Raw genomic sequence first — 25,610 nt, 5'->3', positions numbered from 1 at the left:
TCTTTTCCCCTCCCTCCCCTGCTCCCTCCCACCTTCCCTCCTTCCCTCCCTCCCTCCCTTCCTTTATTTCTCTTTCCTTTAATTTTTTTCTTTTAAATTGGAGACAGGGTCTCATGTACCCCAGGTTGGCCCCAAACATCCTATATAGCCAAAGATGGCATTGAATTCTCTATTCTTTTGCCTCTACCTCCCAAGTGGTAGGATTGTAAGTTAACTTTCTAGCAAGGCATGGTGGCACACCTTGCCTTTAATTCCTGTACTCAGGAGGCAGAGACAGGTGGATCCCTGAGTTTGAGGCCAGCCTGGTCTACATAGTAAGTTTTAGGACAGTCAAGTCTGCACAGGGAAACCCTGTCTTAAAAACCACCAAAACAAAACAAAGCAAAATGACAACTATAATACCTCCCCCCCCCAAAAATAGTTAACTTCCTTTTCTGTGATGTTGGGGGTCAAATCCAGAACCTTATACATTCAAGATAATCACTCTCCTACTGAGCCCCATTCTAGCAGCAGAACAGTAAAAGGACTATGGGGCTTCCTTAGACCTAATTCCCACCCCTTAATGGGGCTTTGTCTCTGCTAGAAGCATCTCACCTGCAGGCCAGGTCAGGGGTGTGTTGTTTTTCATCCTTGACAGGAGCTGGAAAGAAAGGGTCTCTCTTGGGCTTTTCTTTTTTTTTTTATTAATTTATTTTTTACATTCCAATCCTTGTTCCTCCTCCCTCCTCTCCTCCCACTCCTCCCACCTGCTCCACAGAGAGGGTAAGGTCTCCCATAGGAAGTCTACTTAGTCTGTCCCATCATCTCATTGAGGCAGGACCAAGTCACCTCTCCACCCCCACACCCCTGTGTCTAGGCTGGGCATGGTATCTCTCCATATAGAATGGGCTCCACTAAGTCAGTTTTCGTGCATTAGTGTTAGGTCTTGGACCCACTGCCAGTGGCCTCATATATTGTCCCAGTCACACCATTGTCACCTCTATTAAGGGAGTCTAGTTTGGTCTTATACAGATTCCCCATTTGTCAGACCTGAGTCAGTGATCTCTCACTAGCTCAGGTCAGCTGATCCTGTGGGTTTCTCCATCATGGTCTTGACTCCTTTGTTCATATTTTTGCTCCTCCCTTGTTCCGATTGTACTGCAGGAGCTTGGCCCGATGGTTAGTTGTGGATTTCTGCATCTGCTTCCATCTGTTTCTGGAAGAGGGTTCAAGCTTCTCTGGGGTTATTCTCCTGGTCTTTTCTATGAATAAGATTTAAAGTGGAATATATTTGACTTGGGATTGAGGGCATGATTCAGTTTTCAAACCTAAAGGTTAGAAAAGCCTGCCCTCCCTCCCTCCCTTCCTCCCTCTTTCTTTCTTTCTTTCTTTCTTTCTTTCTTTCTTTCTTTCTTTCTTTCTTTCTTTCTTTCTTTCTTTTTTTCTTGACAGGGTTTCTCTGTATAATAGCCCTGGCAGTTCTGGAACTCACTTTGTAGACCAGGCTGGCCTAAAACTCAGAGATCTGTCTGCCTCTGCCTCTCTCATGACACCATGGCCTGGCTAGAAAAGCCTTTCTTAATCCTTCTGTATCTGCATTGTGACTTGGGTCATTTTTAAATTTAGAAAGCCTTGTATAATAGAATATTCTGGGCTCCTGGTGCTGCACCTGGGTGTCACAGTGCTCAGCTCTTAAACCATTTAGGACCCAAGCTCAGGGAATGGTGGTGTCCACTTCAAGACAGTCCTCCACAGACATGTACACTGGCCAAGCTGGTCTAGACAAACCTTCACCAAGATTCTCCCCCACCCCCAGAAAATCTGTGTAGAGTCATGGACAGACCCTGTAGGTGGGGTTGCAGTCTCTTCTGAGACTTATCATCTCCACTTGATGACAAGCCAGTGCAAAAGCTATGCACTGGGCCAACATATTTCCATAGAAATGAGCTGAGGACTACTGGAAAATATAGTATGTACTGATCCACTTTTTGTCAGTGTGACCAAGTGCCTGAGACAAAGCATTTTAAGTAGGAAAGGTTTATTTTGCTTCCTTGTTTTGGGTATCAGCTCATGTTTCCTTGGCTCTGTTGTTTCTGGGCCTGTGGTCAAGCAGTACATCACAGTGGAGGAGTCTAGGAAAGAGAGCTGCTTACACACCCCCCCCCCCCCCGGCAGCTGGGAAGCAGAGAGAGACGGTGGGGTGGGTGGGGGTATCTTGGACAACATACACACTTGCAGGACACATTGGCAGTGACTGTGCCCTTCACCTGGGTCCCAGCTCCTGGTAGGCACTGTGAACTCATCAGTGGTTAACATACCAATGAAGCAGCATCTCAGCTGCAGAGCCAAGTCTTTAGCACGTGAGCCCGTGGAGGCTTCCTGCACATCCAAAGCAGACTTCATCAGTTTAGTATTAACATTTAAAGAAGTAGTGAAAGTGACCCCTGGAGATAGGATGGCCTTAGTGGTGTGAACATGAAGGACTGCAGCTCCCTGCTCTGCTGCATGGTGTGTTGTTTAAAATAAGCCCATGCTTCAAGGTTCTGGCTATTACTGCTATGAATATAGTTGAACAGATGTCTTTGTTGTATGAACGTGCATCTTTTGGGTGTATGCCTAAGAGTGGAATTGCTGGATCTTGAGGTAGACTGATTCTTATTTTCCTGAGAAACTGCCATACTGATTTCCAAAGTGGCTGTACAAGTTGGCACTCCCACCAGCAGTGGAGGAGTGATCCCCTTTCTCCACATCCTCTCTAGTATTAATTGTCATTGGTGTTTTTGATTTTAGCCATTCTGACAGGTATAAAATGGTATCTCAGAGTTGTTTTGACTTGCATTTCCCTGATGGCTAAGGATGTTGAGCAATTTCTTAAGTGTCTTTCAGCCATTTTAGATTCCTCTACTGAGAGTTCTCTATTTAGTTCTGTACCCCACTTTTTAATTGGGTTGTTTGGTGTTTTGGTGGCAAGCTTCTTGAGTTCTTTGTATATTTTGGAAATTAGCCCTCTGTCAGATGTGGGAGTGGTGAATATCTTTTCCCAGTCTGTGGGCTGCCATTTTGTCTTGATGACTGTGTCCTTTGCCTTACAGAAGCTTCTCAGTTTCAGGAGGTCCCATTTATTAATTGTCGATCTCAGTGTCTGTGCTACTGGTGTTATGTTCAGGAATCAGTCTCCTGTACCAATTCGTTCAAGGGTACCTCCCACTTTCTCTTCTAAGATGTTCAGTGTGGCTGGATTTATGTTGAGGTCTTTGATCCATTTGTAATAGCCAGAACCTGGAAGCAATCTAGATGCCCCTCAACCAAAGAATGGATAAAGAAAATGTGGTACATTTGCACAATAGAGTAATACTCAGTGGGGGGAAAAAACCAATGAAATCTTGAAATTTGCAGGCAAATGGATGGAACTAGAAGAAACCATCCTGCGTGAGGTAACCCAGACTCAGAAAGACAAAGATGAGCCTTTACCCAGTAGCTGAAGGAAGCAGAAGCAGAGATCCACAGCTTAGCACTGAGCTGAACTCTTGGAATCCAGTTGTAGAGAGTGAGGAGTGATGAGCAAAGGGGTCAAGATCAGCTGGGGAAACCCACAAAAACAGCTGACCTGAGCAAGTGGGAGCTTACGGACCCCAGTATGACAGCTGGGGAACAAGCATAGGACTGAACCAGGCCCCCTGAATGTAGGTGTCAGTTGGGGGGCCTGGGCAGTTTATGGGACCTCTGGCAGTGGAATCAGTATTTATCCCTAGTGCACAAATGGGCTTTGGGAGCCCATTCCCTATGGAGGGGTACTCTCTCAGCTTAGATACATGGGAGAGGGCCTAGGCCCTCCTGCAAATGATGTGTCAGATTTTTATGATTCCCCCATGGGAGGCCTCACCCTATCCCTGGGGAGTGGATGGAGGATGAGATAGGGGGGTTGGTTGGGGGCATGGGAGGATGGAAGGGAGAGGGAACTGGTATTGGTTCAACAAAATTGTTTTTAATTTAAATAAAAATTTATAAAAAAATAAAATCAGCCCATACCAGTGAGTCAGATTTCAGAGGTGCTGTATGGAATTGTTAGATACAAGCTAATTTTGTTGGTGATGCCTCAAAACTATGATTTCTTGTTTTTAGAATAGATGGTTCATGCCTTTTCCCACTGAGCTTCTCTTTGGTTCTTGATGATAAAACCATTAGCACCTCACAGGAAGAGGGGTTGCCCACCTGGAAGCATACACTAGACATACCCCAGCGTGGCTTCAAGTCATTATGATGCAGGTTAACAAAAGCCAAACACATCCCCGTTTATGTCTGATTCAAAATTCACTTGCTTATGTGTGTACCCAGGGGTCAAGATGAGCAGGGCCCTGGCCATTTATGGGATTCTTTGATGGTCAGGAATGATGTCATCTTAGAATGATGTCAGTGCCTCAGTGCCTTTGGGTGCAGCAGAGGGCAGCCAGTAAAGACCGAAGCATTCATGCAGAACTCTGCAGGAGGACTAAGGTAACCTTGAACTCCTGGTCCTCTTGTCTCCACCCCAGCATGTTGTGGATTATTTGAGAAAAGCTTAGTATTGGGTTCAGAGCTGTTTGTAGTTAGCTGTCATCCAATGACCGCTATCTTCCTGAATTAGCTGATAGTGGCATCTACACTGACAGAAACCTGCCCTCCCACAAGAGTGACTTGGGAATCTTGAACTTGAGCTTTGAACCGGAACATGGTCCAGAAGCTATATGAGAGCTGACCTGTTTCCCCTAGACACAGGGTGGAGAATGAGAAGACAAGGGAGGATGGGCTCCTTTAGTTCCCATGCCATCCTTCTCAAGTGGCTTGTTTGCAGCCACTGCCCTAGTTAGCATTCCACTGTAGCCCAGCTTGATCCCTGTTAGCCACAGGATGCCAGGAAGACTCAGGATTCTGAAATGTTATGCCCAAATGGAATATATTGAGGCAATCCCACCCTGGACCCTTGGTCCCTCAGATTCTCTTTAGTCACAGCAGCTTCGTCTGCCAGATCCAATATCCCTTGTTCAGCAGAGATTCAGGCTGAATGAATGATAGGGCTTTAGGTCAGGTGCCTGGAAGGATGCTTTTTCTAGGGGACACACTTTATAAAATGACATTTGATAGAAAAATGTTGAGTCATGAGTGTATACTGTAATGAGTTACAGGTTATTTTTCTGGCTGGCTGTGTCCTCAGAATTCTTGGACATATGCTATATCCAGCCATTGTCTGTTTGATGGAGGGTTTCTCAGAATTGTCATCCTCACCCCATTTCCAGTGAGATTGTGGCATGACACAGAAAGTGTTTCTTGTTCTGAGAGCCTTGAGTTGCCCTACCCTCAGGTGCACAGTCTTGGCCATTCTGCCCAGTTTAGCATCCAACAGTAGTTAAAACCAACCTTGAGATAGCATCTCTTACTTCTGTCCAACACTGCCATTTTGCATCAGTAGCAATTGTCTGTTGGCAAATAATCATTGTCTTAAGATGGAAAGGAGAAAAGGTTTTGCTGACCTACTGTGTGCACCGGGTTCCATGACCTACTGTGTACACCGAGTTCCATGACGTTACCTCAAGCAGTCCCACAATGCCCTGCAAGAGATCTGTGGGCCACTCCCTTCTTCCCACCTACATTCAGAATTCACAGGAATGCTTGGCTTGTATCAGGCAAATGAAAAACAGTGTCAGGCATGTCTCAAGTGAGGCAGGTGTGTGAGCTGTGCCTAGCTGCAAGCCTCTTTCACAGGAGGGCCTAGGTTAGCATGTGCAAAGCGATACAGAATATACACTGTCTGTAGCATGTAGACCACCCTGGGAGCTAGATCAAGAAGTCTATACAGGCTCCTGTTCTCAATTCCCCCCTCTCCAGGTGGGTGGTGCAGGAGGGTGGAGTCAGGTTGGCTCTGTCTTCCAAGGGAGCATCCCTCCCTGGGAAAACTGGGGACCAGAGGAAACATCCTTCTAGTGACATGTATTAGCAGAGTAGCTATCCTTTGCTGACTTTATAAGCAAAAGCTGAGTGAAGCCATCAGTGTGTGTTGTCCCAATGGTAGGTCCTTCAGATTGTAATGAGGGTCTTTCTGTCAACTTCAAGGTGAATCTCAGTCTGACAGGGGCCCTAGCCTCAGGCAGGGTTCTTGTGGTGGTGTTGGGAGAGCACATGAAGAACAGGTTCCCACAGTCAGCAATGAATCGTCACCACAGTGGTCAGCTTCAAAAGATTTGCACACTGAGTCTGAAGTTCAGCTTTTGGGAGCGTATTTACTGCATTTACTGAGAGCAATGGGATCAAGTGCTGGACAAGACTTTGGAACAAAGCCAGCTCACAGCTCGAATCAAAACATAACTGTGAGGCCATTCTGGTACCAGATTGACAGTGTGATGGGGGAGTGCATTCAGAGAAGGACTCCGAGAGAGTAAACCTCATTTTCTAATACTGTCGACACATGGGTTATTGTGGGTGGTGGACGTATCCCTTGCATGTGACCTGAACCCTGTCAGGGCCTGGGTGCTAAGTACTATAGGAGCTCTTGGCATAGGGTAGGCTGGATTCTCTAGGACAGTGGTTCCCAACCTGTGGGTTGTGATGCCCTTGAGGTTGAATATCAGACATCCTGCATATCAGATATTTACATTATGATTCACTGTAGTAGCAAAACTACAGTTATGAAGTAGCAATGAAATAACTTTATGTTTGGGCGTCACCACAACATGAGGAACTGTATTAAAGTCACAGCAGTAGGAAGGTTGAGAACCACTGGTCTAGGAGTCCATCCCTTCCAAGTGAGATCAGCTCTGTACAGTAGTTCTTATTAGTCAGTGTGGGTTGGGTTGTGCCCGAGACCTTGCAATGACTTATTGCATGCAGCACAGTGTGCCCCATTCACTCAACCTGGTTGAGTAGGTGGTGTCCTAGGCACCACGATTGCCTGCTATGTGTGCTTGGTGACCCAGGTCGTGCTGTCTTGTTCTTGGTCTCCTCAGCATCTGGCTTCGCCATGTAGGGTACCAGGAGGCTGATATATTGCTTCCACACAGAGCTATGTGGCTTCTTCTTAGCCCTTGAGTGGTGCTACATATGTGACCTTCCCTTCCAGCTCTCAGAAGCTAGGAGGTAGGATAGGAATACCTGGGTCTCTCTCATCCTTGTCTGTTCTGTCTGGCCTAGGGTGTTCCAGATCTTAGTCACCAGGCCAGTCTGGTCCCAGAAGCCTCACAGTGCTGTTGTTTAGAGCTGGTGTTTCTCGTGGGTCTATGGGCTACATTTGGTCTTTCTTGTCCGTTCCTGGTCGATAGTGGGGAAATAGTAGTGGCACTTGGTGTGAAGGCACTTTTGAGGTGTTTGAAATGGTGATAGGAGCGGTAGCACACAGACTACATGTACTCAGCTTCCAGCAGGTACCCATTTGTACTTGAGTCGGATGACCTTGAGCATGACGGGCAGTGCATTTTTATGAAAGCATCTTTTTTATTCAAAGAGACTGGAACTTTTGCTTGACTTCACAGCTGAGTTAATAATACTCCTTGAGGACACTTAAGACTGCTGTCCCGATGTGTACTCAGCCTGGCTGTTTAACCTGCCTTTAAGAGAGCACTGTAGTAACCAACATTACTTGCTTTGGATTTCCTATGTAGTCAAACTTTACAACACAAGGGAATGCACAACTTTAATCTTAAGTTATGTTCCATGCTTCTGACTCAGAGCATTATATGTGTATGTTGTGGTAATCATCTGTTGAAAACAGACAACAGGTCATTAACAACCCTGCTCAACAAATATCTACTGTGCATATTGAAAGCTTCGAGGGTTTAACTCCGTAGCCTGTGTGACTGGAGTCAGTTGGAGGCAATCATTTCTTTTTTTAACGAAACCCTGCTGAATATTTCTGTAAAGTATTCTCTCATTCCTTCCCCATGTGACACTCCTTGTGCTGTCCAATAAATTTGGAGCAAAGAACTTTGTTAGGGATGCAGGCAATAGGGGCAGATCAAACACACACACCAGACAGACTCCAGATGACAGAAAACATGGGGGAAAGTGGAGAATTAAAACTCATACTCATTCTTAGTCAAATTAATCTAAGGAAGACCATTGAGTTTTCTTTCCTTAATGCAACATTGCCTCACTTTGGTGCTTCTAAAGTTATCTTTACTGCCTTTGACACATGACCATGAGCATGGTGTGTGCACCTCCTCCATGGTGTCTTCTGATCCTGTGGATAGGCTCTGGCTTCTCCTTGATGTGGGCAGACCTGTTGGAAAGAAACAGCAGAGAGTGGGCCCTGAGCAGGAAGCTGGAGCTCCATTCTCACCTCAGTCCTACAGGCAAGGCCTGACCAGTTCTTCATTTTGTAGAAGGAACCTGTAACACATAAAAAATGACCCAGTGACTCATACTGGGGTTCAAACTTCAAGCTGAATATCAGAAAAGCAAAGCAGCTGGCCACTGGCTTCTTTCGTCTGCCTCAGGCTGAATGGGCTGATCCTGTCTCCATGAGCTCTCACCAACCCTTAGACTGTAACCTCTCTTCAGTGTGGCTGGAGACTGAATACCTTTATTGTCAGTGTAGCTGGAGAATGAACGCCTCCTACTGAATCCTTCCTCCTGTCTTTTATACCCCTTTAGTGCTGGGATTAAAGGTGTAAGTTGTAATTCTCTTTTAGACTGATTCAATCTTGTGTAGATCTGGATAGTCTTGGACCCACAGAGATCTGTCTGCATCTTAATCCTGAGTCATAGGATTAAAGGTGTGTACTACCACCTCCTAGCTTCTGGCTACTGGGATTAAAAGTGTGTATCACCACTGCCTGATCTCTATAGCTTGAGGCTGACTTTGCTTTTCTGAATCTTCAGTCAAGCTTTAATAAATCATAAATAATATATCACTACAGGAACCTTTGTGTTGGAGAAGGTGACAGAAAGCTGGACTGTTTCCCAGCCTGGGAGGGTGGGACTTCATTTTCCTGGCCTGCTGGGTGGGCATGCTTATTCTGCTGCCTGGTCCTGTGGAGTGAGAGCTCTTCCCTTCATCTTTATTTTTTAAAAACTTTCTTTATTATATGTGTTTCTTACATCTTTTATTATCTTTATCCCATTCATTTCCCCATCCCTTTGCATCTGCCCTCTGCCTCTGCACCCCTCCCCCCAAATAAAAGGAAATTTAAGAGAAAAGGGAAAAATTAAGAATCTTGTCATGGAAGCTGCAATGTTGCACAGTGAGTCACGTAGTGAACCCCTTTGTCCTTATATCTTTACTTGTGTTTGTTGCAAAGAGTCATTGGTGTGGTTGGGAGAACAGGCTTGTGGATTAATCCTACACCCTCCCAGGCCCAGAACCAAGATTATGACTTGGCCTGCCCCAATATCCACCTCATCTATGATCTGCTGGAGCACGTGAAGGAACCTGACCCACAGACCCAAAGTTGTAGGATCTCTACAACACATGGCAGCAGCAGGTCAACACTTTTTTATATGTGGTCTGGAGTGAGTGTCCTAATGGCAAGTGCTTGCACTCTGTTTGCAATGATAGGTGTGTGAAGCTGCTGAGTCTCCCCACCAGCCTCCGGCCACAGAAGGTGAAAAGCTTGCTGGGGCAGACCATGTCCACCAAGAGCCCCTTCATCTACTCGCCAATCATTGCGCACAGCCGTGGAGAGGAACGCAACAAGAAGATAGGTAGGCTGCTGTCAGTGTCCTCAGGAGGACTGAGTTTTAGGCCAGTTCTCTGTGTGCATACACTTGTGTGTGTTTGTGTACACACACACTCCTGAAAATTCATCTCATGTGTTGCTTTAGACTGGCAGTTGCTCATTGATCTGATTTTTAGAAACTTATTTTATGGATGGTTAAGAAGCCATAAAAACCTGGGCTATAACATGGCAGAGATAGGGAGTGTGTGTGTGTGTGTGTGTGTGTGTGTGTGTGTGTGTGTGTGTGTGTGTGTGTCTACTGGTTACCATCCCTCTTACAGAGCCACTATGGTTCAGGCACAGGGACTTCACACTGGTCCTTGTCACTTCTTACAAATTGGGCCCTTCCTCCAAAGGTCATAGTCATCCCAATGGTGATTAAAGTTGAACCTCACTCCATGTTGAACTCATTCCATGTCTAACTATTACAATATTAGTACACTAAACACTTTGTTCTGCAGGAGGATTTGTATTGGATGGATTTGCTCAAGCATAGGTAGTATCCATCATGAACTCCATAGGGAGGCTAGGTAAGACTGTGATATTTGATGGGTGGAACATGTGAAATGTATTTATGTGTCTTGAGTTAGCTCACTATGTAGCCTAGGCTTACCTCAGACTCACCATGTAGCCTAGGCTGGCTTTGGACTCCCAATCTTCCTGCTTCAGCCTTTGAAGTACCAGTGTTACAGGCATGCCTCAACACTCCTGGCTAATTAAGTGCTTTTTGATTTAGTATATTTTCAACTTCCAGTGGATTTACTGGGATATAAGTTGAGAACTGTCTATATGAGACTACAATAGGTCCCTACCCCAAACACATTTTTCTGTCCATTTCATGCAGGTAGAGCACAAACACATGAGATGTTGAGATTAGGGTAAGATACAAGTAAGTTCTTTGAAGTTATGGGGTGTTAACAGCTGTCCCTAGTATTACTCACTAAGCCCATGGGCTTTGGGGAAGCCTGGGCAGGCATAGAATGGCTTTGTGTTGAGGGAGCAGGGTGGCCTGCCCTGGTTTGGCTCTGCATGTTCTAAAACTGTTCCCTGTGAAAATGAGAGAAGAGGAAGAGCTGTTGAAGCCTGGGTTGGATCCCTAGCCATGGATGTGCCAGGCATTGTCATGGACTTTGGTGACCCCAGCTCTTAGGAGGAAGACACAGGAGGATCTGAATTTGAAGCCATTCTTGGCTACATAGTGAGTTTGAGGACAACCTGGGCTGCATGAGAGCTTGTCTCAAAGAGAGAGTGAGAGCAATTAAGAAGGAAATAAAGCAAAAAAAAAAAATAAAAAAAGGAAATAAAGCAAGAGATATGGGCTAATGTCTCGAGAGAAGGCAGCTGATAGTGCTGGAGACTTACTGAGAATTTGTGTTTGAGTCTTTGAAATTCCAACTTGGTCTTTGCTTTCAAAGTTAGCCTCCAGCCAGGCATGGTGGCCCATGCCTTCAGTCCCAGCACTCAGGAGACAGAGGCAGGTGGATCTCTGAGTTCAAGGCCAGCCTGGTCTATAGAGCAAGTTTTAGGAGAGCCAGGGCTACACAGAGAAACCCTGTCCCTACAAACCAGACCAAACCAAACAAACCAATAAAAACAGTGTAAATGGAGGTTTCTCCTTCACCCGCCAGCTCCTGAATAAGCAGAGGCTTATTATTAATTATAATTGTTTGACCAATAGCTCAGGCATATTATTGACTAGCTCTCACAATTAAATTAACCCATTTTTACTGATCTGTGTATCTCCATGAGGCTGTGACTTACTGGTAATGTTCTGACATCTTACTCTTTCAGCAGCTACATGACTTCTCACTGACTCCACCTTCTTTCTCTCTGTAACTCTGTTTCGACTTCCTGCCTAGCTATGTTCTGCCCTGACATAGGCCAAAACAGCTTTATTCAGAAACCAATAAAAGCAACACATATCCATAGCATACAAAAGGACATTCTATATCAGAAAAGAAAATGCCAGCCCCAGATATAGGCTCTTTACCCCTGTTCCTCTGTTCTGAAGAGCATATGGCAGTGAGAGAAGTGTCCCATCAGGTGCACTGGATGACAACAAGGAACGGCAGGTGGGCGGCACTTCCCACTCAGCATACATTATGGGCAGGAGGAGGGAAAGACAGTTGTTCCTTTGCATTGTGTGGGGCTCTGGCAGAACCCCTGATGGGAGTACCTCCCTTCATCTTATTGGAGACAGAGGATGGGGGCTTCCAGCACTGGCTCATTGACTTTTCCATCGCCCCATGCATCTAGACTACTTAAAAACAAGACCCTGTCTCAAAACAAACAAAAAACCTAGGAGACTCTTGATCCTGTCATACTCCAACTTGATACCTGGACTGTGATTTCTCTGCAAAGAGCAGAGCTCAAGAAACAGCACAATAACCCACAGACAGACATGAAGGATGGCAAGGACTGAGAAAGTGTTCTCAGGATCCCCTTCCTCCAACCCCAAGGACATTTCTAGTACCACATCCCTGATGCTATGATAACTCTCCTGTTAGACTGGGAGATTCAGTTAGAAACACTTGAAAATTAAGCCAAAGACACAGTCTTCAGGCCTCCAGCAGGGACTCACTAATCAAGGTAGTTCCAGAAAGACATTAGAAGCCATAGAATGTAAATTTCATTTCCCCACCCCAAATTATGCATTTGGAGCTGAAATGAGGCTTCTTTGTCAAAGTGCCTCCATGGCATTCATGAAGAAGGGTTCCCTCCCCCATGCCTGCAAGCAGGGAAGCTGGCATCCATGGTCTCAGCACCCTGCAGCTGTGCAAGCTACTGGAGTTGGTCAGCCCATCTGTTTCCTGACACTGGAATATGACATTGTCATCTACAAAGTTCACATTTGAGAGACCCCCAGTTGAGTTCCACACTCAAAACAAAACAAAAAACCAAAAAGCCAATTCCATAATATTTTAAATAAGCTTATGATGTCAGGTTGGGCCGCATGTAGTTTTGACAAGCCTGCTGGCTAGACACTGTTTGCCTTGGTCTCTTCTGAAAACACAGACTGTTTTCATAAAAAGAAGCTTCAACAGCTTCTTACGACTGAAGCAGGGAAATGCAGCTGGACTAGATTCTAGGATGTACAGCCTGGACTACCAGTAGTGCTGTGCCCTGTGCTGGGTGTCACTATGTTCGCTTAAGCTCTGTAGCTGTCACCAGAGTCTTTCTCATCCCTGGGTAGATGGTTCCACATTTTCATCTGACCTGGCATTCCCACCCCACAGAAGAGAAATCCACTCTAGCTTCCTTAACTCCCTTCTGACATTTTCATCTCAACAAATGGGGTAATACTTTTCCTAATCAGCTCTTTAGGGGGAAAAAAACCCAAAGCACCTTACCAGTGTTCCAATATGATGGCCACAAAGTGCTTCTGGAAGAGCCAAGTGAGGAAGCAGGACAACCCAGCTGCTGGGCTGGGGTATGCCAGGGTTCAGAGTCTCCTGATTTCTTTGTTTTGAAACAGGGTCTTCTGTCTTCTACCCTGTCTTCACTCTAAATGCTCCTGCTTCAGCACCTTTGAGGGTTGATGTTTTGAATGAGAGCCATCACACCTTGCTGGATTTCCATGTCATTTGTGATAGGACTTCATGTCCTTGTGAGGCCTTGTCAGCTGCTAATGTCAGCAGCTGTCCCAGGAACAAAGTAATGGCCTGGATAGGCCAAGGCCATCAGGGGCCATTTTGGCTGTGACTATAGTTGGCCCCACAGCTCTTAACTTCCTATCATGTGACCTCAGATACTGATAGTGCCACCCTAAGCTTCAGTTGTAGTACCTGTAGAGTGGGAACTTTAGAAATGGACTCAGGGCCATTCTGGATCAAGTAAAACAATGTACCTCAAGTGGGAGCCATTCAGAGACCATTGGGGGCAGTTTTGTGCATGGTGCTAGACAGATAAATTGACAGAGGAACAAACTGAGAATAACAGTGGTACCAAAACTTACCCTGGAAATCTTCTGTATGTGTTTTGTAGACTTCCAGTGGGTTCAAGGAGATGTGTGTGAAGTTCAGCTGATGGTGTACAACCCAATGCCGTTTGAGCTCCGTGTGGAAAACATGGTATGTGCCACCCATCATTTGACCTAAAACCTATTGTCCATTGAAAAAACCTTTTTGCTTAATGTTGGATATATACACCCACTGATTTTACACCCATTTAGCTAAGGTCTGTGAGCTTCCTGTGTGGGGAGGCCACACTTCATTATTCCTGTATCTTGGCACCCAGTAGTGTGAGCATCTACAAGCAAGCTTTCAATTTATGCACACACTGATCTTAATTGATTGAACATGAATTTGAAATAGTCATCTGGAGGTCAGGGCCCAAGAATTGGTACAGGTCATGGTTTAAGTGAGAAAACAATGTTTATACTGCATGGCCATGACCCTGCTGTTCTGATTTGGAACTCTGTGGAAGGTGTCACTCACTCTATAGTCATTTCCCTCAGAACAGCTCACCAACTTGGATTGTCTGGGGAAGGGATTTATATAGTCTCTTCATGTGGGAACCAAGCAAGGCCCCTGTACACACCCCTGTTTCCAAGATAAGTTCCTACTGTTTTGACCATTGCACTGTGGAAAACCATCCCATTTGGGACAATCATGGAATTCTTCTCCTGATGAGGTCCTCTTTGTTCTGGTTGTGTTTCTGTAGCTGCCATGAAGTCTTGCACATGTGTGTGGTGAATTTACTTCAAAATGTTTGTGACCTTTGTTAATGGTATTTCTCCTTTTCATTTTCTAGTATTTTCTTTTTTCTTTTTTTTTTTTTTTTGTGTGTGTGTGTGTGTTTTTTCCCTTCTAGATCATAATAATGCCCGTGCTGTTCAGCCGTTGCCTCTTTGCAGACCATACTTGCTCATTCAGGGTTCAACATGCATTCCAAGGGGTGACAATGATCATGACTTTGCTTTTGTGAATAGATGGTCATGTTGCACAGACTAGAACCTCCTGAGAACTGATGTCTGTGTTTTACAGCCTGTCAAGGAGCAGCTTCTTGAGGCCGGGGACTCATGTAGTTCACTAGTATGCTCAGTGCCTGTTCTACACTGAGATGAGCAAATAATTAATAGATGCCCTGGAGAGAAATCAACTCCACACTGTATGTTTTTCTTTTGTGTTTGGAAAGCAATTTATTTTTCTTTGGGTCCACATTCTCATTTTCGAAACAGCAAAACAAAGAATCTTTTGATAATACACACAGCTTAACCCCAGCTGGAGTTTTTGCTGGCCACCCTGCTCTGGTGTCCAGCTCTTACTAGTCTCCCTTGAAGTTCTCTGTGGGTTTTGAAAAGCTGCTGGCCTTTTCATTCCCACAGTTCCTGTGGTGAATGTCAAAGAGCTCATTAGGAAGTGGCTGTGCAGCATGGGTCTGTGCTGTGCCTCCTCAGTGTTCCTTCACCTCCTGCAGGGCCTCCTCACCAGTGGAGTGGAGTTTGAGTCTCTTCCTGCAGCACTTTCCCTTCCTGCAGAATCCGGTTTGTACCCAGTCACACTGGTCGGGGTCCCACAGACTACAGGGATGATCACTGTGAATGGTAAGGAGAATTCCTTGGTGGTTTCTGCATCACTGCTCCTGGAGCTGGTCACCTGACCTGTGATCATAACCAGCTAACGACAATATAGCATTTATTTCCAAAGTGACATGTTGAAAAAAACCCCAAACTGGTTTTGATATGTGGTGTGCTAGGGCTGGGTAGCTCCTGTGCTACTGTGGGGGCAGGGTCCATCCTGTGCCTTGGCTTGTCTGGCTTCCCTCTGGCTTTTCTCCTTCATGCCATTCTCCCCTGGGACAGTACGAACTCAGCTTCTCTCAGTGTCACCACACCCCCTCCAGCACTGCTGGACCCCCTTTCAGAGCGTTGTGTGCCCATGTACACTTCACCTCCATATTGTCAGTGATGTCTTGATGACTTACGCTCACCGTCCAGCTCTTGACATTTACCAAAACTCTTGTCACCAGGGTCAGGAGCAGTGCTGTTCTGGTGGAAGCTGGGCCTGCTGTTTAGTCTTTTACTAATCAATTTCCTTCTACAGAGGTCAGCCTTGGTATGGTGCCTCCTCTTTGGTCTTGTTTGGTCTCTTGATTTCTATAGGCTGTATTCCTGATGCCCTGCCCTGAGGGTTTCTCAGTTCCATTCCCTCCTTCCTCCATTATCTTACCCCGCTTCCCCTGCCCTCTCCTTGTCCCTGGTTCTCCTTTCTTCTTAGTTTCTTTTAAAAAAAATATTATGTGCATTTGCATGATGTGTACATGTGTATGGGGGTGGCATATATGTATGGTTCTTTCCTAATTCCTTTATGTGTGCTTTGTATTGAACTCAGGCCATCAGGCTTGCATGGCAAGCCCTTTTCCTGGACTCTTCACCTCCTCCTTTCTTGTTTTTCTCCCTTTCCTCTTCTTGCCTCTTAACTCTACCAAGCCTGGGGACTTTTTCCTGCCGTCAGTCCTGCCATGCATGCTTATGGTCTCCCTTGCTTGCCATTTCCTCAGATGTCCCATGGGCTCTTTATATACACCATCTTGCCCTAGGAACCCCACCTCTCCTCCCTAAAGTGGCCTTTCTCTTAGTGGCTCCCATCTCAATGACATGTCTTTATGGGCCATTTGCCCTAAGCAGCTCCTAGACCTCACTGTTAATTCTGCATGAGACACTACTTCCTGTCACCTGCATGGCTGTTTTCTGTCTGTCAGATCATGACTGTCTCACAGGGTTTATCACAGATCATGAGGACTTCCAGCATACTTGCTGATGGGCCTACCTTCCATACTGAAGTCCTTATCCTCCCATCAGTTGGTCAAAAGCCTTACCCTTTGTCCTGTCTTGTTTCAAGGCACATTCCTGAGCCCTAGACCACCCCAACCCAGTGTCCTTGTCCTCCTTTCTTAGAAGGTTTCACTTGAATGTCATAAGGTTCTTGATGGTACTCACAGCATACCTGCCCACTGAACCTTACCATTCTTCCTTAGCCGACTATCTTGATTTGTTCGCTCACAGTGTCCCCATGATCTTCCCACGAGACTCTGGATACCTTATTTTCTATGACACCAGGGGTGGCTTCTTTCTTAGCCTTGGCAGTCTTGACCATAGCTCAACAGCATCAGCACGTATGTGTTGCCTGGGAAAGACGTTGCCTGCTGGACAATTAGGTGTATCTCAGCTAGTGCTAACTAAGATGGATGGGTGGAGATGCACATGTGAGAACTAAGTGACCCAGCAGAGAGGTGGACATCAGAGGCTGCCCTGGCAGATGACCCTTATGTTTCAAACAGAACAGAAGAAATGTATAGGCAGAGACTCCAGTCAGCGAGCACAGCTTCTCCAAGGTTGTCTGTTTGAGACCTGGCATTTCTGGGGAGTAGGGTGGCCAGAGGGAGGTAGTTAGGGTGAGGGCAGGTAGTGATGGGGCTGGAAGGAAATGGGCATCATGGGATCCTTGAGAAACATCCTCAAATTCATCCATTGTCCCCTGGGATTTTAGGGGAGCCGCTGTGTTTATACAGAGAGGAGGCTGGTCAGACAGGCTTCAGAGCCACCAGACCACAGGCTGTGGGCTAGGGCTTCAAAGATCTAATGTCTGTCCCCAGAGAGTCCAGGTAGGAAGGACACAGGCTGAATTGTGACCATGATGGGAAGTCAGGCATGACTGGCTTGTCCAGGGACAAGACAGAAGCTAGTGTGTCTCAGCAAGTGTGAGAACCTGGAGCAGACCTTAGTTTTCCATGGCATCAGCACTTACTTTTGGTGAGCCTTAGCTGCCTGGGTTAGCATATATCATCCTCATCTGCACTAAACATTGTCACTGGGTGAGAGTTTATGTGGCCATGGTTTTAAGCACTGGCTATGTCTTAGGCAAAGGAAACTGATTTTTAACTAAGAATTATGAAGTAAGGAGGGCTTCATAGAATCATATCAGGTTTTACACAGAGGAGGGCCTGCAGGTATTATAGTGTCAGAGGGGACTCCTGAGTGTAAGATAAACAGCATAGAAAGAAGACTTTGAGAAGCTCAGGGTGAGAAGGGGTGGCGTTGTGTTGGGGAGGGTGTATGGAGGCTGCTGTAGCAGGGTGTATGTGTAGTTGCTGTGTTGAGGGGTGTGACTGGGCCAGGGAATGGGTGTGGCTACAGTGTCTGGAAAGAGATGCCTAGTGCTGCTCCAGCCACAGAGTGAGTGCTGCTATGGGGAAGGAGAATGGCTCCTCCCTAGGGAATAACTTCATTGCCCCACTATGACATATAATACAGAAAAGTTACCAATCTAGCTGCTGGCCACCGTTTACATTTGCCACACAGCAAATACTATTTACAGAATCATCTTTTGAAATTTCAGAGATCAGCCTGCCTCTGCCTCCCGATTGCTGGGCGCCACCAACGCCCAGCTTCAAAGGCCATTTTAAAGCTTTGCTTAAACAATTTCAAGTGCTTATCTAGCTCACAAGCCTTTTCCTTTTGCACGGGCCCTGTGCTGATCTTAAACTGTGGTCCTTGCACACACATGGTTGAGTTGACATATTGTGAAGCAGCTGTAATGACAATAGTTGGCTTTTGAACCTTCATCTCTCAACAGAGGGTTCTAAAGTATTTTTCAAATGCTTGTGAAGTCACATCATGCCTTGGAAAGGAAGATTAACTGTCATTATCAGGTTAGAGATGCTACGTTTGAAAGGTTTATTAGCAAAGAGCTGAGCTGGTGATTGCTAAGCTCTAAGGGTTGGAAGTACATGGGGAGGGCTCTTTTAAGGACCTGGCCCACTGTGGGAAATAGGGCACAGATGGTGTTGTCAGCTTCATTATATCCAAGAACAGCCAGGGTCTTTGGGGTATAGGGAGTGGTATGGGGAGCTTGGGTGTTGGGGGGGGTTGGCATTCTCTTTGTGGTCTCTGTAATGTTATTAGGGGTATATGTTGCAAAGCCTTGCCAAGAGGTGTGAACTTGCTGCCTGTGTTGCAGGTTATCACACCACAGTCTTTGGGGTCTTCAGCGACTGCCTGCTAGACAACCTCCCAGGAGTGAAAACCAGTGGCTCCACGGTGGAAGTCATTCCTGCTTTGCCAAGACTGCAGATTAGCACATCACTGCCAAGGTAGGGGGCCTGAGGGTGCAGGGGTTTGTGACCGGAAGGAATGGGTCTTAGAAAGAGTGGTTACCCAGCACTTGGGAGGCAGAGGCAGGGGGATCTCTGTGAGTTCGAGGCCAGCCTGGTCTCCAGAGTGAGTGCCAGGATAGGCTCCAAAGCTATATAGAGAAACCCTGTCTTGAAAAATCAAAAAAAAAAAAAAAAAAAGGAGTGGTTATGCATTTCTTAAAAATAGCATAAAGGGTTGGGGTTCATCTAACTTGGATAAGGCAGAAAATATGGCAGAAGAACCTTAAGGGGCCAAAGGGTTAATATGGTTTCTGCAAATATGTAAGAATGCAGTTGAGCCCTTTCTCATCATAGCTAAGGCACAATTAGCTGTTAGAATTGGAATCCCAAAAAACATGTAAGGTTTTATGGCTGTTTAAGAAAAACTCTTGGGGCCTAGGGAGAAGGCTCAGGGGGTAAAATGCTTGCTGTGCACTCACATGAGGGATTCCCAGCACCACTGTAAAAAGCCAGGCCTAGAGGCACATACCTATAAGACCAGGGCACCAGACAGAGATAAGATCCTAGGTGTTGTTCACTGATAGTCGGCCTAGCTGAAATGGCAAGCTCCACATTCACCAAGAGCCCTGTATTTAAAAATCAAAAACAGACAAAAACAAATCAATAAGGTATACTGAGATGGAGGAAGACATCTGATGTTGACTTCTGGGTCTGTTCTCCATATGCCTGCAACAACAACCCCCCACCCCCACCCCACACACAGTGGTGAGGGTGGGGGATTCTTATGATTGTTAAAAAATGGTTTTCTTAAAAAAAAAAGCTGTTTATTTATTTATTTATTTATTTATTTAGTAACATTCGAGGGAAAGCATGAAAAGAAGCAAGCCTAGGAGGCCAGAGCAGCTGCTCAGGGCTTTGTGGTCTTGCTTTGCAGTTCTTAGTCAGCCTCTTTTTAAAAAATACATTCTGGGGTTGGAAGGAGTAGCTTCTGCTTATATACAAAGTAACCCCTATCCATGAATAGTTAGAACACACTGCATTATATATAGTGGTATTTTCTGTTTTGTAACCACATATGTAACAAAAGCTTTCTTTCTGCATTACAAATTACAAATTCTTTAAACAATGTAATTTAAAATTTTAAGTTAAAATGGTTTACCGTTTCTCCTCTTCCCTGTCCTCCTTCTAATCCCTCCTATGTCTCATTCCCTGACCCCAAATTAATGGCTTCTTTTTCTTTGTATTTTACACACACACACACACACACACACACACACACACACACACACACACACAAATACAATATTCTGAAAGTGTCTGTTTTTAGCACTGGTCACTTAGTATTGAATAACCAATTGGGGCTCATCCCTGGGGAAGACTAATTCTCCCTCTATCAGCAATCATTAATTGCTTATAGCTCCTTATCTAGTGGTGGGGCCCAGTGAGATTTCCCCTATCCTACTTTGGTATGTCAGCTAGTGTCATTGTTCAGGTTTCAAGAGTGTCAGCATTCCCATCATATATGGAAGATAGGACCTCACAGCAGACTTTTTGGTCCTGTAGCGCTTGCAATTTTTCCCTCCCCTTTTTTGGAAATGGACATTTTCTTGGATAGATATCACCTACCAAAATTAAATCAAGAACAGATAAGCAATTTAAATAGACCTATAACCCCTAATGAAATAGAAGCAGTCATCAAAAGTCTCCCAACCAAAAAAAGCCTAGGGCCAGATGGTTTCAGTGCAGAATTCTACCAGAAATTCAAAGAAGCAATAATACCAATACTCCTCACATTGTTCCACACAATAGAAGCAGAAGGTCATTGCCAAACTTTTTTTTTACAAGGCTACAACTACCTTGGTACCCAAACCACACAAAGACACAACTAAGAGAACTATAGACCAATCTCCCTCATGAACATTGATGCAAAAATAATCAATAAAATACTGGCAAATTGAGTCCAAGAACACATCAGAAAATCATCCACCATGATCAAGTAGGCTTCATCCCAGGGATGCAGGGATGGTTCAACAAACAAAAATCCATTAATGGAATCCACCATATAAACAAACTGCAAAAGAAAAACCACATGATCATCTCACTAGGTGCTGAAAAAGCCTTTGACAAAACCCAACACCGCTTCATGATAAAGGCCCTAGAGAGATCAGGGATAACAGGAGCGAATGTACCTAAACTAATAAAGGCAATATACAGCAAGCCAACAGCCAGCATTAAACTAAAGGGAGAGAAACTCAATGTGTTTCCTGTAAAATCAGGAACAAGAAAAGGCTGTCCACTCTATATCTCTTCAATATTTATACTTGAAGTTCTAGCTAGAGCAGTGAGACAACAAAAGGAGATCAAGGAGATACAAATTGGAAAGAAGTCAAACTTTCACAATTTGCAGATGATATGATAGTTTACATAAGTGAACCAAAAAACTCTACTAGGGAACTCCTACAGCTGATAAACACCTTCAGCAAAGTGGCAGGATACAAGCTTAACTCAAAACAATAAGTAACCCTACTATATACAGACAATAAATGAGCAGAGAAAGAAATCAGAGAAACATCACCCTTTACAATAGCCACAAACAACATAAAATATCTTGGGGTAACTCTAACCAAACAAGTGAAAGACCTGTATAACAAGAACTTTGAGTCTTTAAAGAAATAAAGAAGATATCAGAAAATGAAAAGATCTCCCATGCTCTTGGATAGGTAGGATCAACATAGTAAAAATGGCAATCTTACCAAAAGCAATCTACAGATTCAATGCAATCCCCATCAAAATCCTAGCACAATTCTTTACAGACCTTGAAAGAATAACACTCAATTTTATATGGACAAACAAAAAACCCAGGATAGCTGAAACAACCCTGTACAATAAAGGAACTTCTGGAGACATCACCACCCCTTCTTCCAAGCTATTTCTTGAGCCCTTGGTATAGAGGTTGTGTTGTAGATATATCGAGGGTGTCGGTGTTCTCTGCACTTTTAACAGCTGTGGCTTTCTGTAATGATCCTATCTGCTGCAGAAGAAGCTTCTTTGATGAGGGTGGGAGTAACACTTACTGGGCGGGGCTAGAGCACAGGTGTAAAAATTGTAATTTTAAGTGATTTAAAAATGCGCATCTCAGATACCTCAGAATCCCACAGCCAGTTGTTTGTTGGCTCCTGTAAATAGTGGTGAATATCCAGTGCCGCAGTTATAAAACGTGTCTTGGAATTTCCCCAACGATTTGGTAGATCCTTTTCACTTGCCTAGCAGTGTTCTTCATGGCAAGGCTATGCCAGTGAATGTGGCTGTCCTGGCCCTGTGCTTGTCAAATGGGAGAGAATGACAGGCAGCCTTCACCCCGACCATCTGAAGCTACAAGATAGGCAAGGAGGAGGCAGCAGGTGTGCCATGGGCATGTGAGCAGCTGGCTATGGAGGGAGTGCAGGTGGAAGAGAGGGGTGGGTGCAGGGGGAAATAAAATAGAAAAAGCTAATTCAAAAGGGACCACTGATCTGACTGCAGGAGCTGGAAGATCCACATTTTTAGAAGACAGACTCTTGATCTTGGGTTAGGATCCATAAGATAAAGCCTTGACAACTGGGACCACATCACAGTGAAAAGACAGTTGTTCTTCCAAAGATGCATTAGGTAAATTAAAAGACAATTCATGGGTTGGAAGAAAGTCTGCCCAGCACAGATCTGCTAGAGCTGTATTCATATAAAGAACTTTAAAAACTCAGTATGAAGAAGACAAACAACCCAATTAAAAAACTGGCCAGCGATCTGAATAATTCTCTCAGCACAAAGGACACAATGTAGCAACCTGGAAGGGTACTTGGAACGCTTAGTCTCTTTGGTGCTGCCCCCACCCCTACCAGAGGTGGCAGCTCACACCCACTGTAGTGGCTATGATCAGAAGACAGGCAACAGCCAGGCTGGTAAGAGATTGCAGAAGCTAGAGCCTCATGGGCTGCTGATGGGATGTAAAGTAGTGTGCCATTGGGAGGATAGTTGGGCAGTCTTTTAAAAGATCAAACATGAGTTTAATGACTGACCTAGTCCTCTCTTAGGTATCTACCAGAGATGAGAGAGATGATACACTGCTGCCAAAACTTGTACCTGATAGTTACATAGTGGCAAGGACTTACATGTCTATCACAATTGGACCGTGGAGCACTGCTCTCTCAGCAGTAAAAATGAGTCAGCTCCTGATACTGCTTTGCCATAGATGTACCTCCGAAACACCATGCCGAGGGAGAGAAGCCATAGTTATAGTGTCTGACTCCTCTTCTCTGGACTATTTGGAAAAGACACTCAGGCCTGTGGAGAGAATCTACCAGTGGCAGCAGGGATGAGCATAGTTTGGTCTTATGGATTACACGAAGAGGAAGATGGAGATGTTTAAAATGGGGTCTCAGTGGAGTTGGCTTAACTCTGCAAGTTTCCTAAACTGCTCATAGATTAAAAATCAGGTGAGTAAAATCCAGTTGCAGAGAAGGATGAGTGAAGAGCAAAGGGGTCCAGACCAGGCTGGTGAAACCCACAGAAACAGCTGACCCGAATATCGGGGAGCTCTTGGTCCCCAGACTGATAGCTGGGATACCAGCATGGGACTGATCCAGACCCCAAGAACATGGGTTTCAGTGAGGAAACCTTGGAAATCTACGGGATCTCCTGTAGTAGTTCAGTATTTATCCCTAGCATAGGTGTGGACTCTGGGAGCCCATTCCACATAGAGGAATACTCCCTGAGCCAAGACACACAGGGGTGGGCCTAGTCCCTATCCCAAAGGATAGGATGACACCCTATGGAAGGCCTCACCATCCAGGGGGAGCAGAAAGGATATGTGATAGGTAGGGTTTTAGTTGGGGGTGGTGGTGGCAGGGGAGGTGGGGAGGGAGAGGGAACTGGGATTGTCATGTAAAATAATGTTTCTAATTCAAATAAAAAATCTGCAAAAAAAAAAAAAAAAAGCAGGTGAACAGTTTAGTTACGCTTGGTTCAGAGGGGCAGCCAGATCCTTTTGGTTTGGTGGTGGTGTAGTATGGACACCTTACCTCAGCTTTCAAAAGGTGTTCTGTCCTTTTTCCTGTGGGTGCTTTCAGCTGACAGCTCAAAGGCCTTGCCGTAGTCCCCACTGTTCTTAGTAGTTCCTAGGAACCTGGAGGGAACTGGATTAGGAGTGACACAGGCTTCAGCTTGTCCCCTGACCACTTTATAGCCACAGAGAAAAGTGGACAGGTACCTCCCCCACCTTGGAGGCCCTTAGTGTTCAGTCCAGGAGAAGGATGGGACAGGTCCTAGGGGAAACCAATAAAAGATTTGTTACCAGGGAGGATGAGCCTGCTGGGGGAAAGGCCCTGTGTCACCTGCCCACCAGTTTGGCCATCTCAAAGCTCACTTCTGCCATCACACAAGGAGGGAAGGACTTGATACTCCAGGTGTTCCTCCAGCCATCTCAAGAGCAACCTTAGTTTTCTTGAATTTTATTATAGCTTCATGGGATGGCATCTGCCTCACTACTTTGTTTTAGCATCCTATAGTGTTCAATAAAGCACACAGTGCTCTCTGTTGTCTCTGAGATCCCAGGGGGAAGACCTGGGCAGCCTGCTCATAGGGAGCTAGGAGCACAGAGCAGAAGAGGGACTGGGGGAGAGATTCCTATGGGAATGACTCAAAGTTAACATCTACTTTTTAAAAATGTGTACATCTTAATTTTTCTGAGGTAATTTTCTGCATTAAAAAATGGTTATTCAAGTGGGTCTACACTGTAATATGTTGTAAACATAGGAGAAGGACTTAATCGTGGAAATCACTTATAGCTGATGGCTGCTCCTGCATGCTCTCCACCTGTGTGATACTGAATGGCAAACAGTAAAAGATGCCTGCCCTTGATGGCCTCACCCCATGTGAGCTCAGAGTGGAGGCAGGGTTAGACCACTTGGAGCCTGGAGCCTCACTTTCCATCTACTTCTATCACTCTGTAACACCGCAGTTGTGTGTGTGTGTGTGTGAGAGAGAGAGAGAGAGAGAGAGAGAGAGAGAGAGAGAGAGAGAGAGAGAGAGATAGAGAGAGAGAGAGAGAGAGAGAGAGAGAGAGAGAGAGAGAGAGAGAGAATTGAGCACCAAACCCTATGTACACAGCCAGGGTGTCTAGTCTCTTCTCAAGTGTGTTCCTCTGTGAATGGTCTTAATGTGTGGCTGGTAGTGTTCCCTTAATGTGTTCCCTTCTTTTTCCCTTATTTTTCTTCCTGTCATTTCTGTGATTTTAGGTCTGCACATTCATTGCAGCCTTCTTCTGGTGATGAAATAACAACCAACGTGTCTGTCCAGCTTTACAATGGAGAAACTCAGCAGCTGGTTATTACCTTGGAGAACATTGGACTAGAGCCCCTGGAGCAGCTGGAAGTCACCTCCAAGCTTCTCACCACCAAGGGTAGGTGGCATGGGGACCATCTGTGTGCTCAGTAACAGACAACATGTTGTAGAGAGCTAATGCTGGCTACCCAAAGTGTGGCTGAGTAACCAGAAAGTCTAGTGCTGCTCTCTTCAGTGTCCCTTGGTGCCAGGTTCTTCACCTGGTGCTTGGAATTTAAGAAAGTTGGTTATAGGCTTTGACTGATCCTTGAAGGAATTTGTTGGCATTGATGAATGAAAGAAAACTGTAATCTAGGTGACAAAACTTTTAAAAATAGCATTTTTTTAAACTCTAGTTTTGTGCAGTGTATTCCATTATATTTACCCAAACCCTTCCTAGATCCACCCCACCTTCATACCCATCCAATTTGTCTTTTTGGTAAAAAATTCATTAAGTCCAATCTATGCTGTCATATATTCTTGGATGTGTGACTG

General features: G+C 45.2%; 1 protein-coding gene across 4 annotated transcripts in view; it reads left to right on the top strand.

Annotated features, from left to right (window-relative positions):
* The window catches only part of Trappc9 (trafficking protein particle complex 9), a 473,194-nt gene that overhangs the window by 92,951 nt on the left and 354,633 nt on the right, over positions 1-25,610 (top strand). For all 4 annotated transcript variants that reach the window (XM_027403774.2, XM_027403775.2, XM_027403773.2 and 1 more), the window contains 5 exons: positions 9,503-9,648; positions 13,647-13,732; positions 15,081-15,207; positions 18,623-18,755; positions 25,031-25,194. In XM_027403774.2, coding sequence (XP_027259575.1) covers positions 9,503-9,648; positions 13,647-13,732; positions 15,081-15,207; positions 18,623-18,755; positions 25,031-25,194 — 656 coding nt within the window. The remainder of the gene's footprint in view (positions 1-9,502; positions 9,649-13,646; positions 13,733-15,080; positions 15,208-18,622; positions 18,756-25,030; positions 25,195-25,610) is intronic.

Source organism: Cricetulus griseus, chromosome 2 (assembly GCF_003668045.3).
Source record: "Cricetulus griseus strain 17A/GY chromosome 2, alternate assembly CriGri-PICRH-1.0, whole genome shotgun sequence".
NCBI lineage: Eukaryota > Metazoa > Chordata > Mammalia > Rodentia > Cricetidae > Cricetulus > Cricetulus griseus.
Note: the sequence above shows the minus strand (reverse complement) of the source record. Positions and strands in the feature narration are given on the sequence as shown.